General features: G+C 60.5%; 1 protein-coding gene across 1 annotated transcript in view; it reads right to left on the minus strand.

The window, feature by feature from the left end:
- LOC104520652 (RRP12-like protein) overlaps positions 1–1138 on the minus strand; it is a gene marked incomplete at both ends in the record, with an annotated part of 4399 nt that overhangs the window by 1597 nt on the left and 1664 nt on the right. Inside the window, 4 exons of the mRNA XM_010162397.1 lie at positions 8–36; positions 350–488; positions 603–719; positions 880–987. Coding sequence (XP_010160699.1) covers positions 8–36; positions 350–488; positions 603–719; positions 880–987 — 393 coding nt within the window. The remainder of the gene's footprint in view (positions 1–7; positions 37–349; positions 489–602; positions 720–879; positions 988–1138) is intronic.

The raw sequence follows: 1138 nt of genomic DNA on the forward strand, positions 1-1138 counted from the left end.
CAAGGACATGCAGGGTGGTGGTTGCCTCCTTGGTGCCTGTGGGAGCAGAGCAACGTCTGAGCCTGTGGCACCCCATGGCAAAGGCCCACCTGAGGCAAAACCCCCGTGACAGCAGTGGGGCCGGCCCACGGAGCTGAGGTGAACACCACTCCAACTTCTGGGAAGAGCAGAGCAACAGATATATGTCTGAGGACCCTCCAAAACACCTTAGGTGCCCCAGAGGTGTCTCATACCCTCCTCAGCAATCCAGAGTATGGCACCCTCCCCTCTTCCCTTCAAGTCCTTATTCTCCCAGGGCCACAGGGCCTCCCACATTCAGCTGCAGACCCCTTGCTCCAGTGCCCCACACCTCCAGCTTTTTCGATCTCCTGCACGCAGAACTTGGCGGTGGAGGGTGCCGCAGGGTGATGCTCAGGGGCTGCATCTCCAAACATGAACTCGCTGCCCCTCAGGACGGAGCACACGCCGTACTGCGCCGCCTTCCGCACCTGGGGGACGGAGAGCCCAGGTGGGTAGAAGCCACAGACCCTGGTGGCACAGCCAGCCCCAGAAATGAGTCCCAGTTGCAGTGTCATCCCTCGCCAGGGACACTGGGTGCTAACCTTGGGCTTGGTATGAACACAGAAGCTCAGCAAGCCGTGATAGACCTGGAGGGTGACAGGGTAGCTCCAGGCTGCAAAGTCCTGCTTCCGCAGCAGCGTGGCCAAGCAAGAAAGGACCTATGACAAGGGAGAAGCAGGAGTACAAGCATCACTCTGCCCTCATTGCAATGATCTCAGGTCGAGCACCCACCACCACCCTACAGCAGCAGCCTTGACCCCAGCTCTCAGCAGATCCCCAGGCAGAGCTGGTATGGCTGGCTGTCTCTTGGCTACTCACCCATCGCAGGGCAGAGGTGGAGTTGCTGCAGGCCTGCGAGGACACGATACTCATGAAGGCTTTTGAGGCATCTGAGAACTTTTTTATAAGCACAGGGCTTGGGACCCTGCCGGGAGAAGGAGGCATGTCAGGGAGGTGAGGAGCGGGCAGCTGGTGGCAGTTGAACTGCATCCTGGTTGGGTCCTTTCCCCAGCCTGGGGAGGGGGGGCAGCGCCAGCCCCTCTTCCATGGTGGGGCCGGGTAGCTCTCCCCACCCCTC

The sequence above is a fragment of the Antrostomus carolinensis genome, unplaced genomic scaffold, assembly GCF_000700745.2.
Source record: "Antrostomus carolinensis isolate BGI_N321 unplaced genomic scaffold, ASM70074v2 scaffold38362, whole genome shotgun sequence".
NCBI classification, from domain to species: domain Eukaryota; kingdom Metazoa; phylum Chordata; class Aves; order Caprimulgiformes; family Caprimulgidae; genus Antrostomus; species Antrostomus carolinensis.